The sequence below is a fragment of the Tursiops truncatus genome, chromosome 5, assembly GCF_011762595.2.
Source record: "Tursiops truncatus isolate mTurTru1 chromosome 5, mTurTru1.mat.Y, whole genome shotgun sequence".
Taxonomy (NCBI): domain Eukaryota; kingdom Metazoa; phylum Chordata; class Mammalia; order Artiodactyla; family Delphinidae; genus Tursiops; species Tursiops truncatus.
This window is the reverse complement of record NC_047038.1, coordinates 27,712,721-27,738,156: the sequence shown is the minus strand read 5'-3', so window position 1 is coordinate 27,738,156 and position 25,436 is coordinate 27,712,721. Positions and strand designations below refer to the sequence as shown.

General features: G+C 39.1%; 1 protein-coding gene and 1 pseudogene across 9 annotated transcripts in view; one reads left to right on the top strand and one right to left on the bottom strand.

The window, feature by feature from the left end:
- Positions 1-6,792: 6,792 nt before the first annotated feature.
- Positions 6,793-13,565, top strand: LOC141278757 (periodic tryptophan protein 1 homolog pseudogene; annotated as a pseudogene).
- Positions 13,566-16,317: 2,752 nt separating this feature from the next.
- ZGRF1 (zinc finger GRF-type containing 1) overlaps positions 16,318-25,436 on the bottom strand; it is a 70,729-nt gene continuing 61,610 nt past the window's right edge. For all 9 annotated transcript variants that reach the window (XM_073804960.1, XM_073804964.1, XM_033856750.2 and 6 more), the window contains 8 exons: positions 24,822-24,899; positions 24,470-24,617; positions 22,721-22,848; positions 20,712-20,835; positions 18,110-18,286; positions 17,837-17,971; positions 16,857-17,118; positions 16,318-16,681 (listed from right to left, as the gene is read on the bottom strand). In XM_073804960.1, the coding sequence (XP_073661061.1) occupies positions 16,524-16,681; positions 16,857-17,118; positions 17,837-17,971; positions 18,110-18,286; positions 20,712-20,835; positions 22,721-22,848; positions 24,470-24,617; positions 24,822-24,899 (1,210 nt within the window). In that variant the 3' untranslated portion in view covers positions 16,318-16,523. The remainder of the gene's footprint in view (positions 16,682-16,856; positions 17,119-17,836; positions 17,972-18,109; positions 18,287-20,711; positions 20,836-22,720; positions 22,849-24,469; positions 24,618-24,821; positions 24,900-25,436) is intronic.

Genomic DNA, 25,436 nt, shown 5'->3' with positions numbered 1-25,436 from the left:
AAGCCGGGCTTCGTAATCTCAGGTTTTAACTTGTGATTTTTCACAAGTAACTCAAATATTGAAATGTATGTTTCTTTTTTTTTTTTTTTTTTTTTCCTTTTGCGGTACGCGGGCCTCTCACTGTTGTGGCCTCTCCCGTTGCAGAGCACAGGCTCCGGACGCGCAGGCTCAGCGGCCATGGCTCACGGGCCCAGCCGCTCCGCGGCATGTGGGATCTTCCCGGACCGGGGCACGAATCCGTGTCCCCTGCATCGGCAGGCGGACTCTCAACCACTGCGCCACCAGGGAAGCCCGAAATGTATGTTTCTAAGGACAGGGGTTGGCTGCAGAGTGGAGCAGAGTATGCAACATAATTATTAATTTTTAACTGACCTTTGATAATAAGAACAGAATCACCAGCTCAGCTATTACTACATTTTTGTTAATAATCAGTTTTTCTTGCATTAAATCTAAACAGATCTTCTAGTAGCAAATGTAGACCTTCAAGACCTTCAAAGAAAAATCAACAATCCCATTTTCTAGCAAAATTTATTTACCAGGAAGGTATAGATTTTTCAAACAAATAAATTGTTAATATTTTGCATAATAAATTAACCAAGTTAAATTATCAGGAAATGAGCCTGTTTGGTTCGGTCAAAGACGATTTTTGGTTTTAGTGTCTTTCACTGCTTGATAAAGTGAAGTGACTTACCACGCAGGCAGTGCAGTGGAGCAGAAAAGACTCCACTGGATTAGTCTGGGTTCCAGCCCTGCCTGTATCCTGCCTTGTATGGTAGATTAGATGGATCACTTCAGTTTCTCTGACTGTTGGCTTCATCATTTATAAAACGGGGAAAATACCTGTTCTCCTCCCTAGGGATCATTGTGATGTTTGTGAAAGAATCTTGGAAGAAACCTCACACACATACCCTGTGTAAAGCAAAGGCAATTGGTGAGTGGATTAAAGCCTAGAAACGTCATTGTTTCATTATGTGATGCCTAAACTAACAGACCTTTTTTATAAATAAAAATCTAGAGAACATTCTTATTTAATTCTATCACTTACTGAGCACAAGATGGGAAACATTGTTTTAATGTTATTTCTATCTGGGGACTTCCCTGGTGGTCCAGTGGTTGGGACTCTGTGCTTTCACTGCAGGGGGCGCGGGTTTGATCCCTGGTTGGGGAACTAGGATCCTGCATGCCAAGCAGCGTGGCCAAAATTATATATATATTATTGCTATCTGTAGATATATGATGGCTCTAGCTGTAAAACTGGCCTGCTACTTTGAGTATATTGTAAAATGATGAGAAATTTTAATATTTGTTGTTTATTGAATGGGATACTCCTTAAAGTTCAATTTGTGGGGCTTCCCTGGTGGCGCAGTGGTTGAGAATCTGCCTGCCAATGCAAGGGACACAGGTTCGAACCCTGGTCTGGGAGGATCCCACATGACGCGGAGCAACTAGGTCCGTGAGCCACAGCTACTGAGCCTGCGCGTCTGGAGCCTGTGCTCCGCAACGGGAGAGGCCGCGATAGTGAGAGGCCCGCGCACCGCGATGAAGAGTGGCCCCCGCTCGCCGCAACTAGAGAAAGCCCTCGCACAGAAACGAAGACCCAACACAGCCAAAAATAAAAAATTAAAAAGAAAAAACTGCAATAAATTAGAATGGTCGGAGCTAATGCCTGGGTGTGAGGGCGCAGTGAGAGATGAGGCATGTACATCATGTTTAAAAAAAAAAAAAAAAGTTCAATTTGTGTCTATCTAACCTTGGTATTTGAGATGAAAAAGATGAAGCAGGCATTAGTCTGGATTTGGGAGATTTTTCTTTATCAAGAATTGTTATGGCCCTTTTCTTCTTGAAAATAGAAATTAAGGCCCTACTAATATTCAGGGTTCAGACAGTATGTTTTTGCTCAGAATAGATCATGAACCAAAAACAACTCTACAGTGGTCAACACCACCCAATCAGAAGTATGTTTTGATTTATTAAATTAATCTTTGAGAAAGTCAGTAGATTCCCCAGCTCCTCCTACTGAGTGAGTTTCTGAAGGAAATAAAGAAGTGAGAGCTAACTGTCCCTCACCCCATTTCTGTTGTAACAGCCTTGGGGAGAAGGAATGCATGAAGCTTGATTGTGCTCTGATGCGCAGGAGCTAGGGCAAGAACACTGTGTAGGCTCTGACCCCTGCATGTTCACCAGACCTGCTGCACCAGACAGTACACCCTGGGATGGTGCTCTGTGAGCCAATGCAGATAGTCTCTCTCCAGGCTAGGAAAGATGAGAACCAGAGAAAAAGACACCAACACCGTATCCACTGTAAGTCATGTCCACCCAGAGGGAAAGAAAGCCTAAATTGCGAATCTCCACCCTGGGCTGAGGGAAGCAAAAGAAGATAGACTGAGCCATTTCCATCTCTTCTCGTTTTTTCTCACACCACTATTACTTCTTTTTCTTTTCTAAAGTGCCTTGTGTAAAGGACTGCTTAATATAGTAAATTATGCAGGTGGGCTAGAAAAAAGAGAAAAAGTTGGCCCAGAAGCAATTCTGCAACACTAATGTTTTCTGTTAATTAGGTTTTAGAACTCTGTTAACTTTAGTATACTGTAAATTATACAGATATATGCAACCCCATGTTCACTGAAGCATTACTTAAAATAACCAAGATATGGAAACAACCTAAGTGTCCATCAGTGGATGAGTGGATAAAGAAATTGTGGTATACACTCAGCCCTCTAATCCACAAGTTCTGCATCCACAAATTCAACCAAACACAGATCAAAAATATTTGAAAAAAAATTCTAGAAAGTTCCAAAAAGCAAAACTTGAATTTGCCTCACTCCGGCAACTATTTACATACATAGCATTTACATTGTACTAGGTATTATAAGTGAACTAGAGATTATCTAAAGTTTATGGGAAGCAAATCATAACTACATTGACGCATCTCCTCACACCGATCAGAATGGCCATCATCCAAAAATCTACAAACAGTAAATTCTGGAGAGGGTGTGGAGAAAAGGAAACCCTTCTACATTGTAGGTGGGAAATTGGTACAACCACTATGGAGGTTCCTTAAAAAACTAAAAATAGAGCTACCATATGATCCTACAATGCCTTTCTCTGGGCATATACCCAGAGAAACCCGTAATTCAAAAAGATACATGCACCTCAATGTTCATAGCAGCACTATTTACAAAAGCCAGGACATGGAAGCAACCTATATGTCCATCAACAGACGAATGGCTAAAGAAGATGTGGTACATATATACAATGGAATATTACTCAGCTGTAAAAAAGAATTAAGTAATGACATTTGCAGCAACGTGGATGGACCTAGAGATTGTCATACTGAGTGAAGTAAGTCAGAAAAGGACAAATATCATATCACTTATATGTGAAATCGAAAAAAATGGTACAAATGAACTTATTTACAAAACAGAAATAGAGTCACCACAGTCTTATGGTTACCAGTGGGGAAAAGGCAGAGGGATAAATTGGGAGATTGGGATTGGCATATACACGTTACTGTATATAAAATAGACAACTAATAAGGACCTACTGTATAGCACAGGGAACTCTACTCAATACTCCATAATGACATGGGAAAAGAATCTTTAAAAGAGCTGATATATGTATATATATAACTGATTCACTTTGCTATACAGCAGAAGGTAACACAACATTGAAATCAACTATACTCCAATAAAAATTTTAAAAAAGAATTAAACACAAATCTCTGGCAGAGGCAAGGTTATCGCATTGTAGTGTTGAATAAAATTATTTAAAAAATAAAGTATATGATAGGAGGTACGTAGGTTATATGCAGCACTACACAATTTTATAGAAGAGACTTGAGCATCCATGGATGTGTTATCCAATGGGAGTTTTGGAACCAGTCTCCCTCGGATACCAAAGGATGACTGTGTATATACAATGGAATATTATTCAGCCATTAAAAAAAGGAAATCTTGCCATTTACGACAACATCAATGAACCCTGAGGACATTATGCTAACTGAAATAAGTCAGACAGAGAAAGACAAATACCATATTGTCTCTCTTATACGTGGAATCTAAAAAACAAAAACAACAAAGCAAAAAATCTCATAGAACAGAGAACAGATCAGTGTTGAGATGGGGGGCTGGGGTGGGAGAAATGGGTGAAGGGGGTCAAAAGGTAAAAAAAAAAAAATGGAATGTCAACTTATCAAAAAAAATATTGCCATTAAGGAAAAAATATATATATATATACTATAAATTAGAGAAAAATTTAGGTAGGTAATGATAAGATATAGCTACCCCTTAGCAAAAGTAGAATACCATATACCATACTATCAATCTCTTAACCACCTACTATACCTATTAACATTTATACCTATTATTATGTTCTATATAAGAATATTGCTAAATGAATTGGAAGTTCTTCTAAAGATTTTGATGTGTTCCTGTTTAAAAGATTTCAGTAGTCTCTGTCACATTAAAATAACTGTGAAGACACATAAGATAAGTATTTGACACTCATAGAAGTTGGGAGGAAGAGTCATGAGCTATAAGGATGACAGCACTGGACTGGGAACATGCCTGGTGGACTACCTGTATAATGCCATTAGAAATGGGCAGGCACGCCTACCTAAAAATAAAAAGATTCTCCGCTCTCCTTTATTAACTGTTGCCTGCATCAAAAATACAAGAGGGACACCAGCCAGGAAGTGGGGCAGCCATACTTCTAAGTGCAGCTGCCTCTTTTGGAGACGGCTGGGATGCTGGGCCCACTCTACATCAGGATATTTGGCAATGGCTGGAGACTTTTTTAGTTGTCACAGCGTGTGGGGAAGGTGGAACTGGCATCTAAGGGGCAGGGGCCAGAGATGCTGCCAAACATCCTATGAGGCACAGGACAGCCCCCCACAGCAAAGAATTATCTACCCCCGCATGTCAAGAGCGCCGAAGTTGAGAGATCCTGCTCTACACCATCAAGACCTCTTTCTACATCGTTGCAGAAATCAAAATTTCTTGAAAACTGACAAAATGAGACTGGATGTGGGAACTAATGGTAGCATGAGCACAGGTGGGGAAGACTGTATCAAAGTCTTTGAGTAGTATTAGATGAAAACCAGTAGGAATTAGACGACGAGCTGTGCAAAATCAGCCTGCCATATGGTGTAGATCTGAGATGGAAAGTCAACGGTCATCCAAATGAACAGGAAGTGAGTCCAAGGGCAATTCCCACGGTGTTTAGATAGCTCTCATAAGTATATGCAACAAAAATATATCCTCAGATATACCAAGCCTCAAAAGTTATATCATTTATACACTCTTCTTGGAAAAAAAAATTACTTGAGACCTAGCTCCAGATGGCCAAGAATGGATTGACTCAAGAAATGAAAAATAGGGCTTCCCTGGTGGCGCAGTGGTTGAGAGTCCGCCTGCCGCTGCAGGGGACACGGGTTCATGCCCCGGTCCGGGGAGATCCCACATGCCGCGGAGCGGCTGGGCCCGTGAGCCATGGCCGCTGAGCCTGCGCGTCCGGAGCCTGTGCTCTGCAACGGGAGAGGCCACAGCAGTGAGAGGCCCGTGTACCACAAAAAACAACAAAAAAAAAAAAGAAATGAAAAATAGGGGAAGTTTGGGTAGCAAAATTCAGGAATAAAGTTTAAATATGTGTTGTCAGATTGTACAGCTCAGAGGTAAAGCGTGGCTCTGTAATACTTCCTTTAACTATTCCTTACCCAATGTAAGGAACTGTTGAGAATCACATCTCCCTCCCTCCCTCCCTCCCTCCCTCCCTTCCTTCCTTCCTTTGTATAGTTCATTTACAATGTTGTGTTAGTTTCAGGACAGCAAAGTGATTCAGTTATACATACATAAGTATCTATTTTTTTCAGGTTCTTTTTCCTTATAGGTTATTACAAAACATTGAGTATAGTTCCCTGTGTTATACAGTAGGTCCTTGTTGGTTATCTATTTTATATATAGTAGTGTGTATATGTTAATCCCAAACTCCTAATTTGTCCCTCCTCCCCCTTTTCCCCTTTGGTAACCATAAGTTTGTTTTCTGTGTCTGTGGGTCTATTTCTGTTTTGTGTATAAGTTCATTTGTATCCTTTTTTTATATAGATTCCACATATAAGTGATACGATATTTGTCTTTCTTTGTCTGGTTTACTTCACTTAGGATGATAATCTTTAGGTCCATCCGTGTTGCTGCAAATGACATTATTTCATTCTCTTTTATGCCTGAGTAATACCCATTATATAAATATACCACATCTTCTTTATCCATTCCTCTGGCAATGACATTTAGGTTGTTCCCACGTCTTGGCTATTGTAAATAGTGATACTATGAACATTGGGGTGCACATATCTCTTTGAATTATGGCTTTCTCTGAGTATATGTCCAGGAGTGGGATTGCAGGATCATATGGTAACTCTATTTGTTTTTTCAGGAACCTCTATAGTGTTCTCCATAGTGGTGTACCAATTTACATTCCCACCAACAGTGTAGGAGGGTTCCTTTTTCTCCACACCATCTCCAGCAATTATTATTTGTATATTTTTTTTTTTTTTTTTTTTTTTTTTGCGGTACGCGGGCCTCTCACTGTTGTGGCCTCTCCCGTTGCGGAGCACAGGCTCTGGACGCGCAGGCTCGGTGGCCATGGCTCATGGGCCCAGCCACGCCGTGGCATGTGGGATCTTCCCAGACCGGGGCACGAACCCGTGTCCCCTGCATCGGCAGGCAGACTCTCAACCACTGCGCCACCAGGGAAGCCCTATTTGTAGATTTTTTAATGATGGCCATTCTGACCGGTGTGACGTGATACCTCGTTGTAGTTTTGAGTTGCATTTCTCTAATAATTAGCAATGTTGCACATTTTTTCATGTGCCTGTGGGCCATCTGTATGTCTTCTTTGGAGAAATGTGTATCTAGATCCTCTGCCCATTTTTTGATTGGGTTATTTGTATTTTTGATATTGAGTTGTATTCTTTTTTTGGTATATTTTGGAGATAAATCTCTTGTTGGTCACATCATATACAAATATTTTCTCCCATTCTGTGTGTTGTCTTTTCATTTTATGGTTTCCTTTGCTGTGCAAAAGCTCTTAAGTTATTAGGTCCCATTTGTTTATTTTTGTTTTTATTCCCCATTACTCTAGGTCACACATCCAAAAAGACATTGCTGTGATTTATGTCAAAGAATGTTCTGCCTATGTTTTCCTCTAAGAGTTTTATAGTATCTGGTCTTACATTTAGGACTTTAATCCATTTTGAGTTTATTTTGTGTGTGGTGTTAGAGAATGTTCTAATTTCATTCTTTTACATGTAGCTGTCCAGGTTTCCCAGCACCACCTATTGAAGAGACTGTCTTTTCTTCACTGTATACTCTTTCCACCTTTGTCATTGATTAATTGACCATAGGTGTATGGATTTATTTCTGGGCTTTCTATCCTATTCCATTAATCTGTATTTCTGTTTTTGTGCAAGTACTATATTGTTTTGATGACTATGGCTTTGTAGTATAGTCTGAAGTCAGGGAGCCTGATTCCTCCAGCTCTGTTTTTGTTTCTCAAGATTGCTTTGACTATTTGGGGTCTTTTGTGTTTCCATACAAATTTAAAAATTATTTGTTCTAGTTCTGTGAAAACTGCCATTGGTAATTTGATAGGGATTGCCTTGAATCTGTAGATTGCTCTGGGTAGTATTGTCATTTTGACAACATTGATTCTTCCAGTCCAAGAACACGGTACATCTTTCCATCTGTTTGTGTCATCTTCAGTTTCTTTTATCAGCTTCTTATAGTTTTCAGAGTACAGGTCTTCTGCCTCCTTAGGTAGGTTTATTCCTAGGTATTTTATTCGTTTTGATGTGATGGTAAATGGGATTGTTTCCTTAATTTCTCTTTTCTGATCTTTCATTTTTAGTGTATAGAAATGCAACAGATTTCTGTGTATTAATTTTGTATCCTGCGACTTACTGAATTCATGGATGAGCTCTAGTAGTTTTCTGGTAGCGTCTTTAGGATTTTCTATGTGTATTATCATGTCTTCTGCAAACAGTGACAGTTTTACTACTTCTTTTCCAATTTGGATTCCTTTTATTTCTTTTTCTTCTCTGATTGCCATGGCTAGGACTTCCAGAAATATGCTGAATAAAAGTCACAAGCGTGGACATCCTTGTCTTGTTCCTGGTCTTAGAGGAAATGGTTTCAGCTTTTCACCACTGAGTATGACATTAGTTGTGGGTTTGTCATATACAGCCTTTATTATGTTGAGGTAGGTTCCCTGTATGCCCACTTTCTGGAGAGCATTTATCATAAATGGGTGTTGAATTTTATCAAAAGCTTTTTCTGCATCTATTGAGATGATCTTATAGTTTTTATTCTTCAATTTGTTAATGTGGTGCATCACACTGATTGATTTGCAGATATTGAAAAGTCCTTGCTCTATACTTCCACTGCAGGGGGCACAGGTTCAATCCCTGGTCAGGGAACTAAGATCCCTCAAGCTGGGCAGCATGCCCAAAATAAATTAAAAATAAAAATAAATAAATTTTAAAAGTCCTTGCATCCCTGGAATAAATCCCACTCAGCATGGTGCATGATTCTTTTAATGTATTGTTGAATTCGGTTTGCTAGTATTTTGTTGAGGATTTTTGCGTCTATGTTCATCAGTGATATTGGCCTGTAATTTTCTTTTTTGTGATATCTTTGTCTGATTTGGTATCAGGGTGATGCTGGCCTCGTAGAATGAGTTCAGAAGTGTTCCTTCCTCTGCCATTTTTTGGAATAGTTTCAGAAGGATAGGTGTTAACTCTTCCCTAAATGTTTGGTAGAATTCGTTTGTGAAGCTGTCTGGTCCGGGATTTTCATTTGTTGGGAGTTTTTAAATCACAGATTCAATTTCAGTACTTGTAATTAGTCTGTTCATATTTTCTATTTCTTCCTGGTTAAGTCTTGGGAGATTGTACCTTTCTAAGAATCTTTCCATTTCTTTTTTTTTTTTTTTAATTATTACTAGGTTACTTTACACTCTTTTCTTACTAAGATTTTTTTTTTTTTTTTTGGCTGTGTTGTGTCTTTGTTGCTGCACAGGGACTTTCTCTAGTTGCGGCGAGTGGGGACTGCTCTTTGTTCTGGTGTGCAGGCTTCTCACTGCGGTGTCCTCTTCTGCTGCGGAGCATGGGCTCTAGGCCCACAAGCTTCAGTAGTCGTTGCCCGCGGGCTTAAGAGCGCAGGCTCAGTAGTTGTGGCGTGTGGGCTTAGTTGCTCCATGGCATGTGGGATCCTCCCGGACTGGGGCTCGAACCCGTGTCCCCTGGATTGGCAGGCAAATTCTTAACCACTGTGCCACCAGGGAAGCCCCTGTCCATTTCTTCTACCTAGAAGAATCTTCTACCTAGAAGAATTCTTCTACCTAGAAGAATCTTCTACCTAGAAGAATCTGCCTAGAAGAGCCTAATGAAAAAGAAGTGAAACGTCTTATTGCTGAAGCAAAGGAAAAATTACAAGAAAAAGGTGGCAGTGATGAAGAGGAGACAGGCGATCCTTCAGAAGATGGCATGCAGCATGTCTGTACCCAGGCCCGACTTCAGGAGCCCCTGGAGGATGGTGACCCAGAGGATGATGGGACGCTGGATGATGAGCTGGCTGAGTATGACTTAGATAAATATAATGAAGAAGGTGACCCAGATACTGAAACTCTTGGTGAATTTCTTTTGGATCTTACAGTCTATGGGAGTAATGATCAAGATCCTTACGTTACTCTGAAAGATATGGAGCAGTACGAACGTGAAGTTTTCTTGATTAAGCCCAATGACATTCTCATAGTTTGTGGCAGAGCCGAACAGGACCAATGCAATTTAGAGGTACATGTTTATAACCAATAAGAAGATTCTTTTTATGTCCACCATGATATCCTGTTGTCTGCATACCCTTTGAGTGTTGAATGGCTGAATTTTGATCCTAGCCCAGATGATTCAACTGGAAATTACATTGCTGTGGGAAACATGACCCCCGTCATTGAAGTGTGGGATTTCGATATAGTGGAACTCTTTAGAGCCAGTCTTTACACTTAGAAATAAGCTATCAAAAAAGAAGAAAAAGAAAGGAAAGATGAATTCCTCAGCAGATGGGCGTACCAATGCTGTCCTTGACCTTTCTTGGAATAAGCTGATCAGAAATGTGCCGGCCAGTGCATCAGCTAACACTGTTATTCTGTGGGATACGTCCTTGGGGAAACCAGCAGCCAGCCTTGCCATACATACAGACAAGATCCAGACTCTCCAGTTTCATCCATTTGAAGCACAGACTCTGATTTCTGGATCATGTGATAAGTCAGTGGCTTTGTATGACTGCCGAGGTCCAGAGGAAAGCCATCAACTGTGGCGATTCAGTGGGCAGATTGAGAGTGACTTGGAATCACTTTTCACCTTGTCATTTTTTGGCCAGTACAAATGATGGTTTTGTATATAATTTGGATGCATGCTCAGATAAGCCAATTTTTACACTTAATGCACACAGGGATGAAATTTCTCGTCTTGATCTAAGCAGTCAAATCAAGGACTGTCTTGTGACTGCATCAGCAGACAAGTATGTGAAGAATCTGTCCATTTTATTGGAATATAGTTTTTCGTAGTAGACTCTTATGATCCTTGGTATTTCTGTAGTGCCAGTTGTGACTTCTCCTTTTTCATTTCTGATTCGGGCCCTCTCCCATTTTTTTCTTGATGAGTTTGGCTTAAGGTTTATCCATTTTGTTTATCTTTTCAAAGAATCAGTTTTCGTTTCATTGATCTTTTCTATGGTGCTATTCATCTCTATTTCATTTATTTCTGCTCTGATCTTTATGATTTCTTTCCTTTAACTAACTTTGGGTTTTGTTTGTTCTTCTTTCTCTAGTTGCTTTAGGTGTAAGGTTAGGTTGTTTGAGATGTTTCTTGTTTCCTGAGGTAAGCTTGTATTGCTATATACATCCCTCTTAGAACTGCTTTTAGAATTGCTGCATCCCATAGGTTTTGGATCACTGTGTTTTCATTTTCATTTACCTCTAGATATTTTTTGAGTTCTTTGATTTCTTCAATGATCCATGGGTTGTGTAGTAGCATATTGTTTAGCCTCCATGTGTTTGTTTTTTGCAGTTTTTTTCTTGTAGTTGATTTCTCATAGTGTTGTGGTCGGCAAAGATGCTTGATATGATTTCAGTTTTCTTAAATTTACTGAGGCTTGCTTTGTGGCCCAGCATGTGATCTATCCTGGAGAATGTTCCATCTGCACTTCAAAAGAATGTATATTCTGCTGCTTTTGGATGGAATGCTCTATAAATATCAATTAAGTCCATCTGGTCTAATGTGTCATTTAAGGCCTGTGTTTTCTTATTGACTTTCTGTCTCGATGATCTGTCCATTGATGAAAATGGGTTGTTAAAGTTCCCCACTATTATTGTATAAGTGTCAATTTCTCCTTTTATGTCTGTTAACATTTGCCTTATATATTGAGGTGCTCCTATGTTGAGTGCATGTTATTTGCAATTGTTATATCTTCTTGGATTGATCCCTTGATCATTATGTAGTGTCCTTCTTTGTCTCTTGTAACAGTCTTTATTTTAAAGTCTATTTTGTCTGATATGAGTATTGCTACTCCAGGTGTCTTTTGATTTCTCTTTGCATGGAATACCTTTTTTTATCCCCTCACTTTCAGTCTGTATGTGTGTCTCTAGATCTGAAGTGCCTCTCTTGTAGACAGCATATATACAGGTCTTGTTTTTGTATCCATTCAGCCAGTCTGTGTCTTTTGGTTGGAGCATTTAATCCATTTACATTTGAGGTAATTATCGATTTGTATATTCTTACTGCCATTTTGTTAATTGTTTTGGATTTGTTTTTGTAGGTCTTTTTTATTCCTTTCCTCTTTTATTCTCTTATCCTGTGATTTGATGACTATCTTTAGTATTGTGTTTGGATTCCTTTTTCTTTTGTGTGTGGTGGTATATCTATTATAGACTTCTGGTTTGTGGTCACCATGAGGTTTTGATATAGAAGTCTGTATATATATATATGATTGTTTTAAGTTGCCGGTCTCTTTTTCTTAACATTTATTTATTTATTTGGCTGTGCCAAGTCTTAGTTGTGGCACACAGCATCTTCATTGCGGCATGCAGGATCTTTAGTCGCAGCATGTGGGATCTTTAGTTGCAGCATGCGGGCTCTTAGTTGCAGCGTGTGGGATCTAGTTCCCTGACCAGGGATTGAACCTGGGCCCTCCTGCATTGGGAGCGTGGAGTCTTAACCACTGGACCACCAATGAAGTCCCAAATTGCTGGTCTCTTAATTTCAAATATCCTGCATTTGCACTCTTCTCCTCATGATTACTGGTTTAGATGTTATATTTGTATGTGAATGATTTCCTACCTTTACTATATGTTTGCCTTTACTAGTGACCTTTCCCAATTTGTAGTTTTCGTGTTTCTAGTTGTGGTCTTTTCTGCCTAGAGAAGTTCTTTTAGCATTTGTTATAAAACTGGTTTGGTGGTGCTGAATTCTTTTAGCTTCTGCTTATCTGTAAAGCTTTTGATTTCTCCATCAAATCTGAGAGCCTTGCTGGGTAGAGTATTCTTGGTTGTAGGTTTTTCCCTTTCATCACTTTAAATATATTGTGCCATCCCCACTGGCCTGCAGAGTTTCTGCTGAAAAAATTAGCTGATAACCTTATGGGGATTCCATTACATGTTATTTGCTGGTTTCCCTGGCTGCTTTTAATATTTTCTCTTTATCTTTAATTTTCATCAGTTTGATTACTGTGTGTCTCAGCATGTCCCTCCTTGGGTTAATCCTATATGAGACTCTGCACTTCCTGGACTTGGGTGACTGTTTCCTTTCTGTTGTTAGGGAAGTTTTCAGCTATTATCTCTTCAAATATTTTCTCAGGTTCTTTCTCTCTCTTCTCCTTCTGGGACCCCTATAATGTGAATGTTGGTGCATTTGATGTTGTCCCAGAGGTCTCTTAAATTGTCGTCATTTCTTTTTCTTTATTCTGTTCCATGGCAGTGATTTCCACCATTCTGTCTTCCAGGTCACTTATCCATTCTTCTGCCTCATATTGCCTCATATTCTTCTGCTATTGATTCCTTCTGGTGTGTTTTTCATTGCAGTTACTGTATTCTTCAACTCTGGTTGTTCTTTATGTTTTCTAACTCTTTGTTAAAAACTTCTTGTAGCTTATCGCTCTGTGCATCCATTCTTTCCCTGAGTTCTTGGATCATTGTTGTGATCACTACTCTGAACTCTTCCTCAGGTAGATAGCCTATCTCTATGTCACTTAGTTGTTCTTCTGGGGTTTTGACTTGTTCTTTTGTCTGGAACATATTCCTTTGCTATCTCATTTTGTCTACATTTATATTTGTATTTTTATATATATGGAAGGTTAGTTATGTTTCTCAACCTTGGATAAGGGGCCCTCTATGGGAGGTGTCCTATGAGTCCCAGCAGTACACTTGCCTCTTGTCACCCAAGGGCCAGGGACCAGCTGGTCCCAGGGTAGGTTATGATCTATGTCTGCTGACTTGGTTCCACAGGCTGCAGGATCTTAGTGTTTTTTTTTTTTTTTTTTTTTTTTTCAGTACGCGGGCCTCTCACTGCTGTGGCCTCTCCCGTTGCGGAGCACAGGCTCCGGATGTGCAGGCCCAGCCGCTCCACGGCATGTGGGATCTTCCTGGACCGGGGCACGAACCCGTGTCCCCTGTATCGGCAGGCAGACTCTCAACCACTGTGCCACCAGGGAAGCCCCAGGATCTTAGTTTTCTTCCTTCTGGTGTCTGCCCCTGGTGGGTGAGGCTGGTCTAGAGGCTTGTGCAGGCTTCCTGGTGGGAGGGGCCAGTGCCTGGGCACTGGTGGGTGGAGCTGGGTCTTGGCCCTCTGGTGGGCGGGGCCATGTCTAGGGGCGTGTCAAGAGGTGGCTGTGGGCCCAGGACGTTGTTAGGCAGCCTGTCTGCTGATGGATGGGGCTGTGTTCCTGCCCTGTTGTTTGGCCTGAGGCATCCCAGCACTGGAGTCCACAGGCTTTTGGGGTGGGCCAGGTCTTGGTCCCAAAATGGCAGTCTCCAGGACAGTTCACACTGATGGATGCTCCCCAGTAGGCCCACCACTGGTGTCCTTGTCCTCACAGTGAGCCACAGCTGCCCTCCACCTTCCCAGGAGACCCTCTAAGACCAGCAGGTAGGTCTGGCCCAGGCTCCTATGAAGTCATTGCTTTTGCCCTGGGTCCTGGTGCACATGAGACCTTGTGTGTACCCTCCCAGAGTGGAGTCTGTTTCCCCCAGTCCTGTGGAGCTCCTGCACTCTAGTGCTGCTGGCCTTCAAAGCCAAATGCTCCGGGGGCTCCTCCTCCTGATGCCAGACCCCCAGGCTGAGGAGCCTGACGAGGGGCTCAGAACTCTCCTGTGGTAGAACTTTTGTCATATAATTGTTCCCCAGTTTGGGGGTTGCTGACCCGGGGGTTATGAGATTTGATTATATCGTGTGTGTCCCTCCTACCATCTTGCTGGGTTTCTTTATGTCTTTGGATGTAGAACATCTTTTTTGGTAGGTTCCAGTCTTTTTAATATTTTTTTTCAGTCTTTTTCATTTTTAATCTCCTCGTAGGAGAAGATGAGCTCAAGGTCCTTCTGTTCTGCCATCTTGTGTTATGTGAAAATGTGGCTCCTTTCTTGTCCATGTAATTGACATAAGGTGGCACTCAAGTTTGCATTCTCAGTAGAGTTGGGAAGTAAACTGGTCCATTAAGGTTACTCCTTTTCTTCTGGTTGTAAGACACGCAATTCCAGGGTAGAAAAGTAACTTCCAACTAAGCAAGGCCTCTTTGGGGTAATGGCAGATTGTTAAAGGCTTCTCTCCCCTCCTGTTTCCCCAGATGGTGATGTGGAGCTCAGCTGGAGCACCCACCCAGTCTAGCCTACAGGTAGCATCTCACATGCTATCTTCAGGCCTGGGTCTCTGTCCTAGTGAATCTACTGAGGATGTGCTGGGCTCAAGGGGCTTTTGGGTCCCACCAGGGTCCCCAAGGGGCAATGAGTAATTTCTGAGGTGTCTCCTATTCAGTCAGGTATTGCCTGGAACTCGAGAGTCACATCTTTCACTTACATTAAAAGAGCAAATGCTGTTGCAATCATTAACACATTGTGGACAAGGCTTGGAGAATTACAACTTTTGTTTCTTCATTAGATTTATTTTTCTCCCAAACAAAAGAAGAGTTTCATAGAGGTAGACTGGCCATGTTTTACAGTGAAGTAATTCAAGTAAGCAATTTTCTGCATCTTTAAAATAAATGTTGGGCTTCCCTGGTGGCGCAGTGGTTGAGAGTCCGCCTGCCGATGCAGGGGACACGGGTTCATGCCCTGGTCCGGGAGGATCCCACATGTCGCGGAGCGGCTGGGCCCGTGAGCCATGGCCGCTGGGCCTGCGCGTCCAGAGCCTGTGCTCCACGGCGGGAGAGGCCACAGCAGTGAGAGGCCCACGTACCGCAAAAAAAAAAAGAAAAAAAAAGTTGACTCGAATCACTCATAAAAAATATGAGTTTTTAATTGGTAAAGACAAATATTTCATTGGTATTAATTATAATCAAGCCCTTGCCATTTCTCCATGTAGGATAAGTAAATGTTCCTTTAATAATGGCTAAAAATCATACAACAAATCGTTTAACTTATTTATATATGGAATATAAGGATAGAAAAAAGACTGAAGCAATATGTTAGCAATTATTATCTCTGGGTAGTGAATCTCCAGGTGCTTTTTATTTTCTATTGTATACTCTTCTGTATTTTGCAGATTTTCTATAAGGGGAATGTATTCTTTTTATAATATTTTAAAATCCATTATATACTATATATACCAATAACTACTATGCAAATAAATGCACAGGAAAAAGACTATAGAATGAAATGAGCCAAAGGGAGTCTTTCATCCATCCATTCATTCATTCATCCCACAGATACTTATTGAGCACCTACTATACCAGGGTCATGGCCAGTTTTGAGCACTGCTGTCTTCAGGAATGAACCTTTAGTTCATTTCTCTTCTTTCTTTTGTACTGCTTAAAAGTTTTATTGTGAATATGTTTTTACTTATAAAATGACAGGGCATTATAATTATTTTTAAAAGATTCAGCTAGAGCTGTAGCTCAGAAAGGAGTGTGTTGGTATAACTGTGTAGACATGTTTTAACAGATGAGCTTTTGAGATATTCACTTATTTTTGAAGTAACATTGGTATTCCCCATAAAGGCTTTTTCCTGCTCCTTGTAAAATTCATTTCTTTAGCAAACAAACAGAAGCCATCATTTTTAGAAAAAAATTACTTTTATTAGTGAGATTATATATTACTTTCAACATCTGCCTATCTTAATATAAGTAACTATACTTTTTCTGAAGAGCAAAATTTTACATATGTTTATTTACTTTTGTTTAAATATCTTTTTTATTTCAATAATGGGTTTGGGGTAATAAAAATATACAAATGTATAGTGTAAAATGAATTTGAAATTATATAAATACAAACTATATCATGTCTTTCTGCAAATAAGATTTATCTTTAGATTTATCTTTTTCTCTCTTTTTCTTCTGTTTTTCTTCTGCTTGTTTTTCAAAATAATCTTTAAGGAGATGGTTCAGCTGTGGTTCATACTGGCTTGCGTGTTGCAATCCATCTTCCCTCCCTTAGAAAGATACAAAACATGAGACAACTATACTTTACAGTAGTTTCCATATTATCATTTCACTCATCTCCCATAGTGGCAAATTCAAAGCTGTTCCTACCTGAACCACCCCAAGCACTAACCCAAAAGTCCGTTTTAATTCAAAATGCTTGAATTAAATACATTTTTATTTTACCTTCACAGTGTTGGATCACACGCCCCCATAGTCGATTTTTCCTCAGACAGGCTAAATTTCCTACAATCAACAAATGCCTCCTTCCTCTGGTCAATGCAACATTCATTCTTTTTTCTGAATCAATAAATCCTACTTGTCTGGTCCTTACGCAGGACAGAATAATGATCTCCTTTTCAGCTCCCTGAAAAGCATCTACTGTGGACACCTGCACAGCTTTCATATCAGGATGGTCGAAGTCCACAGCACTGAGTAAATGACAGAGCTGTGGAGGAAAGAAGACAAGGCTCATGTGGTGCAGATGTCATGAAGAACCTACGCCTCTCAACCTACCCACAGCAGCTGTCATCATTTAACTAATAGTGGGTAATTTTCATTTTCTTTTTTATTACTCACAGAGATTTGGCTAATTTCTGAAATGATAAATAACTAATGATAATGTAAGTTATGAAACAAAATCAAAGTGATGATTTATCTTTTGCTAGGAAACTTATTTAGATATGCTAATTTAGAGCTGATAAACTAAATGAAACAGATGAAAAATACTAAAAATAAATAAATATAAATGAAAACTAGTTAGAAGTAACTGGCTTGTGTGTAGATTAATATCCGGTATCTATCTTTGATTTACTGATAAAATGTAATAATAATGAAAGAACATTTTGGAAAACAGATTCAATCCCATCTGTCCCAAAACACAAAGCATATACCATATTTCCTTCCCTCTAATTTGTTTATTTGCATTTTTGCCCCAACAGCTGTAAACTGAATTTAATTAAACCTTGTTAGGTTTACATTTAATTATACAGAGAAAAAGCCAGACTAGACATAAGTCTGAATGCTGTTTTAATATAGTAACTACGGTCCCCGAAGTTTTTCTAGCACCAAACCAACACAAACCAAACTACTACAAATGTAATATAAAATATTATAATATGAAATTATATTTAATAATGATAAATATCATAATAGGTAATACAAACCTTGTACATTTGGGATTTGTATAATGTTATCACCCCAATCATAGAGCCCACTATTCCACTTGCAATCAGTGATTGGATCAGCTTGAGTGTGAAAGCAGCTTCTGCCACATTATGAAAGCTGTTATTTCTTTCAATCTGGAATAAGAAACAGAACCTAAATGACATTTCCCAGAAACACTACGGAAAGACCATGAAAAGCATGCAAACAACAACAATAAAATTATAACAGGAAACTAAACTGTGTTGACTCTTATCAACACTAATGTCATTTACCTGTTCCAGTCCTTTAACATTATAGAAACACAGGGTTGGGAGCCATTCCAGTAAAGGGCTCCTCTCTGTTTCTGAAACACCATTCATGAGGTTTCCTTCATAAAACAGATCATTAGCAATAGCACTGATTGTAGGGTGACAACGGTACTGGGTTCTCAATAGAACTGGTTTGTGACCCTAAGAAATTTAAGTGCAGAAAAATAAAGAATTAAAACAGCATTTTTTTTCTTAGTGGAAAAAAATCCACAATAATATTTTAAAGTTTAAAAATACTGCCATATTGTGATCTTAGTAAATTACAACCATGATAAAATGAATAAAAAGAATTTTTTTGAATTTACTAAAAATATTTTTATAGTAAACTTTTTATACCAGAAAATTATAAAATATAAACAAATCTTAGACTATCTAATAAATATGGTACCTAACATCATGCTTTCATAATCTATATGGAACTGGCCTAACACTAAATTGAAAATAAATCTTTAAAAAAATTAGAAACTTGTTGATAACTCATTAACTATCCTCCTTAGGTACAAGCCATTTTTCATTCTGAATCTTCAAAGAAGTTTCCGATTTTCTTAATACATCATAAACCAACTCCCATCTACTTCAGGGCTTTCCTTGAGTATGTTCTTTATTTGCAAAATGTTCTGTAATATTGTTTGAACATTTTGAATAGTTACAAGGCACTCTAATAATATGTAATAAAATGCAGGATTATTGATCACATGGACAAAGGATCTTCTATGGGGGAGAAATATGTGAGGAAAAAAATCAATCCCCAATACTCTTTTAGGGCATAAATATGTGAAAAGACAACCCACCAAATGGAAGAAAATATTTGCAAATCATATATCTGATAAGGGATTAATATCCAAAGTATATAACGAACTCCTACAACTCAACAACACAACAAACAACCCAATTCAAAATTAGGCAAAGGGCTTGAATAGGCATTTTTCCAAAGATAAGTGCATGAAAAGATGCTCAACATGATTAGACATTAGGGAAACCACAATGAGATACCATTTTATACCCATTAAGATAGCTGTTATTTTAAAAAATGAAAAATAACAAGTGTTGGTGAAGATGTGGAGAAATTAGAACCCTTGTACATTGCTGTTGGGAACGTAAAATGGAGCAGCAGCGATGGAAAAGAGTTTGGCAGTTTCTCAAAAGTTAAACATAGAATTACCATCAGATCCAGCAGTTGCACTTCTGGGTGTATACTCAAAACAACTGAAAGCAGAGACTTGAACAGATAATTGATACCAATTTTCCTAACAGCATTATTCACGATAGCTGAAGGGCGGAAACAACCCCAATGTCCATCAACAGACGAGTGGATAAATAAAATGTGGTGTACACATAAAACGATGGACTATTATTTAGCCTTAACAAGGAATAAAATTCTGACATATACTAAAACATGGACAAACTGTGAAAACATTATACTCAGTAAATAAAGCCAGATACAAAAGGGAAAATATTGTATGATTCTACTTACATGAAGCAAATATAGAGACCAAAAGTAGAATAGGGGTCACCAGGGGCTCAGGGGAGAGGGGAATGAGGAATTATTGTTTAATAGGTACAAAGTTTCTGTTGGGTTGATGAAAAAGTTCTGGAAAAGGATGGGGTAATGGTTGCACTACATTGTAAATGTACTTAAAAAAAAAAAAAAAAAAGTAAAAGTACTGTTACATGCCGCCAGTGTGGATAAACCTCAAAAATGTCGTGCTAAGTGAAAGAAGCCAGACACAAAAGGTCACATATTGTATGATTTCAAGCTGTATGATACGAAAATTATAAGACCGTATGATATGAAATACAGAAAAGATAAATCCATACAGACTGAAAGCAGACTGGTGCTTGCCAGGGGCTGGAGGGAGGGAATAGAGAGTAACTGCTAAATGGGTATAGTTTTATTTTGAGGGGATGAAAATGTTTTGGAACTAGACAGAGGTAGTGGTTGCACAGCACTGTGGATGTACTAAAATGCCACTGAATTATTCATTTAAAATGGTTAATTTTTGGGGGGGATGATTTGTAAAATTTATTGTTATGATTGCTTTCCACATTTAAATATATATTCACTTTTGAATTTTAATTTTTGCATCATTGAAAGTGAACTTCCAAAATGTATAAACCCAGGCCCCCCAAATCTGCATCCATCCCAGTGAAAAAAAATGGAAGAATGAGCCTCCAAATGACAGCAATTATAAAATAGTTAATTTTACGTTACGTGAATGTCACCTCAACTTAAGACTATATTAATAATTTTTAAATTAAAAAAATGTTAAGTAGAGCTCTAGAACAGCTCTACAATAGGGGACATGGATAACAGAGACATATAGATTTTTTTTTATTTTACAGCAAAATCAATATACTTACTACCCACTACGAAAGTACACAGGGAAAAGATTCATTTCATTCTTAAATTATTAGGGTTCAACTTATCTTTAAGATGAGTACTTTCTAAACAATTCCAATTAAAATAATTTTAGGGCAAGGACTTGTTCTTTTATTTTCACTTTCTATCAACCTACACAGTGTATAATCAATAAATGATAGTTCTGTATGGATTTAGCAGTAGTACCATTAAGCAAAGTCGATCAAAAAGTGTTTGTTCCAATCCATTTTCATGAGCTGCATCAGAACCCTGAATAGTAGGCGGGAGCTGTTTGGGATCTCCAACAAGAATCAGCTTTTCACACTCAAACCTAAAAACAGAATTCTAAAAATTAATCTAAGCAATGAGAGAAACATGCATTAACATCATTTACTGCACTATTTTCTAAAATGTATTTCAAAGAATTTGAATACCATGACACGTTCTCAGAACTAACAAGGCTTAACAGTGATAATAAGTGTATTAAAAGGCTTTAAAAAGTTGTGCAGTAAAGAATCCTTGGGCTTCCCTGGTGGCGCAGTGCTTGAGAGTCCTCCTGCCGATGCAGGGGACACGGGTTTGTGCCCCAATCTGGGAGGATCCCACATGCCGCGGAGCGGCTGGGCCCGTGAGCCATGGCCCCTGAACCTGCGCATCCGGAGCCTGTGCTCCACGGCGGGGGAGGCCACAGCGGTGAGAGGCCCGCGTACCGCAAAAAAAAAAAAAAAAAAATCCTTTACATAACTTTACTTTTTTCCACATAAAACCCAGTAAGTGTCCCCTGCCTCTGCAAGGACTTAGTGTTTCACAGAACACACTTTGAGAAACAATGATTTTTAGAATCTATAAACTTAGAAACATTCTTAGAAGTCATCTGCCTTAAACTCTTGTTTTAGAGATGAAGCAAATTAGGCTCTCAGGAGTAAAATGTCTTTCTAAATAGGAATAGAATATAGTGGGAAAAAGTCCAAGTTTTGAAGAAAAACCTACATCCAAATTTTAGCTCTGTTATATTGTGTGGACACAGCAAGTTATTTAATCTCTACAGCTTCACTATTCTTATCAGTAATCTTGATATAATAATACCATGCATGGCTGTTGTAAGGACTTAATAAAGTATGTAATGTGTTTAGTAGACAGTAGGTGCTCCACAGTATTAACCCTCCACCCTCTCATGCAGGGCCTTACTTTCTCCATCCCTGGCTCCTGAGTAGGGTGACCAACTCATTCTGGTTTGCCCAGGACTGTCCCAGTTTAAACACTGAAGACCCCATGATGCCGGAACCTCCCAAGTCCCGGGCAGATCGTGACAGTTGATGCCCTACTCCCTCATCCTTACACCTGGGAAAAAAGAACTGTAAATTCACCAAAATAATTGTGTGCTTTATTTTACAGTGGTTGTTAATGTTACATCCCCATTTTTTAAGGGGAAGAAAACATACTTTTGGTTATGACGTGTGGAGATTTATTGCCATATATATTGAATCAAAATATATTAACATAAAAGTACTTGTGAAGTAAAATCTTTCTTGTGTGTTTTCAACACTTACAAACTGGAAATCAGAAGATTAAATATTTACTATAAAAAAGAAAGAAAACGAAACAACAAGGGGGACAGAACAAGGCCTGGGACTGAAGCCTACTGAGTCTGGTCTAGTACTCCTTCCACTACCTTTAGGATTCCTCAATAAGAGATGCTTTGAAAGCACAGTGTTTCAATTGGCTGAGACAGCTTAGAAGATTTCATAGTTTCCTAAATTTTAGTAGACAAATTTTCATTTTCAACTTATTTTTCTTTATCTACTTTCATAATCTAAAAAATATTTTCGTAACCTAAACACTAGAATTATATCAAGGTAAAGAACTAAAGAACATTCTTCAGTAGAGTTAGGTTCTTAAACTATGACTAAAGAGGCACCTTTAGTCTGGTTGAGAAGCCTGCAACGTTCTAGTAGAATCCTAGCACTTGAACTTTCAAGGCTTTAAGAATGTCTAAACTGTGATCCAAGTAGTGATCCAACTGCCTCAAAGGTGATCTAACAAAATTTTGATACATTAACCCCTCCCTCAAATTTCCCTCTGGATTCTTTCAAAAAATCAGTTTAGTACTTGCGTTGCTAGGAATTTTCACAAAAGTCTGGGAAGAGTTTGAACTGAGGAAATGTTTGAAATAATCGTAACATCTGAGCATCTTTGGAAAAGAACTTTTAGGTTACCTTGCAATGGGAAGGAGGGAAGCCGGTTCTGTGATTTGACTACACTCATCCAGGACAGCCACAGGAAATTTAAGATCATTCATGCATGGGAATGGGCAGGCTGCACAGGTAACTCCAACTACTCGGACCTTTATTACAGTAAGAATGTTATTCATTAACAACTATTAAACAAATTAAGAGAATATATTTACCAAAGAACTTACAGGCTAAAATCAGAAATGAGCAGGTCCTAATTTAATCACTGGCAATCAGAAATCATAGGCCACTTTACATTTTCATTATTCCCACATAAGAAATGGAAATTCCTCTAAGAGTTTTATTTATGAACAGGTGATACCAATGAGCAACAGTTTATAGTAAACCGGGCTTTCACTTAGAAAGGTATCAAAGAAACCATTAATAATTATTCTTACATATCAATGTGCTGGATAAGGATGTAAAACGGTAAGTAGTTTACATAAATGACTAATTTGCATTAATTGAATGTAGTCAAACTAAGCCCCTCTGGATTTGGTTGAGGAGAAGGGAGGAAAGGTAAGTCTATAACTCAGATAATAAAAAGCTGGTCTGAAGGCTTCCGAGGACTTCTAGAACCCAAACTTGTTGTAGATTGATGATTATTTACAATTCCCTCCTTCCCCGTGACAGTATTACTCATCCACACCCTTTGCTGCGTGCCTCTGCGGTGTCTCCCACCAGAGAAGTAGGTGGAGTATACTTCCCTGCCCCCTGATGTCGGGCTTGGCCATATGACCTGTTATAGCAATGGAATGTTAGCTGACGTGCTGGGAACAGCAGCTTTACACGTATTTGTATGATCTTGCCTGCCCTCTTGCACTTGTGCTGTCAGGAGAGGGGCATCATGCCACAGACAACTGTTCTCAGAACGAGAGGCTTGACCCACACCAAATGACCTGTAGAGTTGTTAAGTTTGTTGTCTTAAATTATTGAGATTCTGTTTGTTAAGCAACATGATTTCAGCAATAGCTGACCAAAACAGGGTCCCAAACAGGTTGACTGTCCCAAATCTCTCGCAGAAAAAGTGGACCCATGTCCACATTGTCCAACAAGCCAACAACCCTCTTTTCCTCCACTCCCTTTTCTTCCCCCCAGGCTCTCCTTTCACAGGAGAAAGCTACTAAATGACTTCTTTCTCTCCTCCCAGCTGACACCCAGACTGGCCTGGATCAGAACTTGATGAAGGAGATGATGCTACTTGTTGCAGCCGGAGACCCTATGTGTCCAGTGTTGGTTCCCAACACCTGGGATTAAGTGTCTGAGCCTCCTAGATTCTTAGGATAGATTTCAGACAGACCCTGAAAGGATTGGTTTGGTTTCTAGGAAAGCACCAAAGATAAAAATGAACTTGGATATTTTGCCGAGTGTCAGACTTTCTCTTCCTCTGTTTCTCCTAGAAAAAAGCCAAGTTTCGTTTAACTTCCCAGGAATCTATTCCCACCTCTTCACTTTCCCCTTAAGCCTATAAAAAGACATGCATATAGGGAGAAAGAGAGAAGATGACTCTGTCACGGAGAGCTGGATGTGTTCACAAATTTGAAGAACGCTTTGCAATAAAACGTGCACTGGATAGACAGGCATACTTCAGTTGAATCTGAGCTATCACTGTCATTTGTTTTATTTAAGGGAAATAAATAGGAATAATACTCCTATCAACAGGAATAAAAGGGATCTGAATCGTATATATAAATTAAATAAATAAACAGACAAACTGAAGCTGTTTCCCCTCACCTGCTTCAGCAAGGTTTTATTGGTCCCCAGTTTATGCTGCTCAATACTTTTCCTCACATAGACTCTTTCCACAGGAGTCAGGTCTTCCTTCATGAGTGCATGTAGTTCTTTTAATTGTTCATTTTCATTTTCTGAGCCAGCATGCAAACTTAAAAAAGAATTACATAAAAGAATACCCTTTGATTCCATTTTCACAGCATCACAAAAAAGTAAAATACAGATTTCCTAAATTAACACCAAGAAAAAGATACAGCTTTCTCTAGTCTTCTTCAGAAACCAGATTTAAGGTAAGACTTATATAAAATTATACTTCTGTGAACATTCTGTGACTTTTGGAATTTAGCGTTCTTACCTGTAAGGTAAAACTGGCTTGGCAATCTTCCTGACACTCCCAACCCTGACAAACTTTTCAAATCCAAGACTAAGAAGCCTTTAAAGAAAACAGGGTAAAATAGATTCTGATTATTTAGAAAATGGAATCTAAAAGTTTCACATAATATTTACATTATTAAAATTAACTTTGCATAACAGTATATTTTATATTATGTAGTTCAATGTGAAATGGCTAACCTCAAAGTAAATATAATGTAGTTGACTTTTTTATAAAATGTGTTTCAGAGAATTTTAAAAAAATGTATTATCTTTTTTTTTAAAGCATGCCTTTATTTTCTTTTATTTTAACTTTATTTATTTATTTTTGGCTGCATTGGGTCTTCATTGCTGTGCACGGGCCCTCCTCAGCTGCGGCGAGCAGGGGCCACTCCTTGCTGCAGTGCGCAGGCCTCTCACTGTGGTGGCCTCGCCTATAGCGGAGCACGGGCTTTAGGCGTGCGGGCTTCAGCAGTTGTGGCACGTGGGCTCAGTAGTTATGGCTCGCGGGATCCAGAGCACCAGCTCAGTAGTTGTGGCCCACGGGCCCATTTGCTCCACAGCATGTGGAATCTTCCCAGACCAGGGCTCGAACCTG